Source organism: Frankliniella occidentalis, unplaced genomic scaffold, assembly GCF_000697945.3.
Source record: "Frankliniella occidentalis isolate FOCC.00 unplaced genomic scaffold, Focc_3.1 Scaffold5015, whole genome shotgun sequence".
NCBI classification, from domain to species: Eukaryota; Metazoa; Arthropoda; class Insecta; order Thysanoptera; family Thripidae; genus Frankliniella; species Frankliniella occidentalis.
Genome location: NW_026272058.1, coordinates 1 through 1,938, shown reverse-complemented (window position 1 = coordinate 1,938; position 1,938 = coordinate 1). Strand labels below are relative to the sequence as shown.

The 1,938-nt window shown below is 44.2% G+C and overlaps 1 protein-coding gene across 1 annotated transcript; it reads right to left on the bottom strand.

The window, feature by feature from the left end:
• Window positions 1–526: 526 nt before the first annotated feature.
• LOC113215565 (ATP-dependent DNA helicase PIF1-like) lies at window positions 527–1,846 on the bottom strand. The gene has a single exon (XM_026435202.2). It carries the CDS (start codon window positions 1,844–1,846, stop codon window positions 527–529), a length of 1,320 nt encoding a protein of 439 aa, XP_026290987.2.
• Window positions 1,847–1,938: the final 92 nt, after the last annotated feature.

Genomic DNA, 1,938 nt, shown 5'->3' with positions numbered 1-1,938 from the left:
ATGTGAGGAGCATAAAAAAGTTTATAATTTAAAAGTTGTCTTTTGTCAATAAATATATATATCTACCTCTAACCGATTTGCCGTTGCATGTAGGAGTGTACAATTAACGTTTCTAGCTCACACCACGAAGAGGTTGGTAAGAGGCCTTCGTGAGCCGCTGTTTAAATTGTAACAAAAGAGTATTTTACGATGATTATGTAAAGAGAAGTAATAAACAGCAAAACAATAGAGCTATATCAGAACAGAAAAATGTATCACAGAAAAATGTATCACAAAAAGAATGTATCACGAAAAAATGTATCACAGAAAATTTGTATCACAGAAAATTTGTATCACAGAAAATATGTATCACAGTAAATATGTATCACAGAAAATATGTATCACAGAAACAATGTATCACAGAAAAATGTATCACAGAATAATGACAGTGTAAAAATATCACAAATATGTTGATGTAAAAGTGCTATTCAATGTAAAAGGCCGTGCGGGAGACAGAAAAAGTGTGTGAATATGTAGCATTTATTAATTATGTGTTGTCGAGGAGCTCCTGATAAACAATATTCCTGACATACGTGATGTTGTCCACGCAGCGATCAGGAGCTCCAAGCACAGTAACGTCATCAGAACGACGCGTTCGACTGAGTGCAACGTAGAGCTGGCCGTGTGTGAAGCAATCGGATCTAAGATCAAGCCCAACTTTAAAAATCGTTTGTCCTTGACTCTTGTGCACAGTCATGCCGTAGCACACCTGAAGAGGAAATTGGCGGCGGCACATTTGAAGTGGACTGCCCTCAAGCACAGGAAACCTGAACAAAATCCGAGGAATGGCAATCAACTCCTGTGTCCCTGGCTTACGCACTGTTACAAGGCGTGGACTTATTCCCTCTACTATTACTTTGGTGCCATTCACCAGTCGCTCAGACATGTTTAGGTTACGCATTATCATGCACACTGCGCCAATCTTTAGATCGAGGATGTGGTTTGGCACGCCTTTACCTTCGGCTAAATGAAGTGTGTCTATGTCAATGTCAACACCTTCCATTTCTTTGTCAATAGTATCCACGCTGACCAGCTGTTGCACGCCTCCTGGAAGTTTTGCCATGACTGCACTGTTTATTTCACGGACATTAACATTGTGGGCGCATAGAATCGCCCGGGTGGAAGAGGCGTCTGGGTCACGCAAAATATCGGGTGGATAGACGGAGGCAATGAGCTCATCAAGTTTCTCAACGGACCGGATTCCATGAAGAGCAATCACTTTGTCCGTGTTATCTCCTTCTCCAAACACGTGTTGTGGCAGTGTGTCATTGCCTACAGAGAGGAGAAAGGATGAGTACTCATCATCACTTCGCGTTCGCTGAGGTACAGTCAGACGGAACTGACGGAAGTGAGGCCACAAATGCGAACACTTCAACGACGCAAACACTACATCAGATGGAGTCTTTGCGCTGGGGACGACTGGAGGAATCTGTCGAAAATCCCCAGCAAAAAGACATACCTTGCCACCCAGCACTTCGTTTGTACCCATGAGATCTTGAAGGGATCTGTCAAGTATCTCGATAAGAAACTTGTGTGCCATAGATATTTCATCAAAAATTATGAGCTTGGCTTCGCGAATTAGGTCGGCACGTTGCTGGGTGTTTCGCAGGTTCCAGTACCCTGTTCCATCACCAAGATCGAGCGGAAGCTTAAACATGGAGTGAGCAGTTGTTCCACCATCCAGGTTAAGGGCAGCAATACCAGAGCTCGCTACACAAAGAACAATATCTCCCTTGGACCTTGCGTCCGCAGCGACAACCTGGAGCAGTGTACTTTTGCCGTAGCCCCCAGGCGCGTCCAAGAACATGCAGCGAGAGGTTGGAGGATCACTGGATTGTGGATTGGAAACGTCACGGACATACTGAAGCACGGATTTCTGCTCTTCGGAAAGATCGGCCT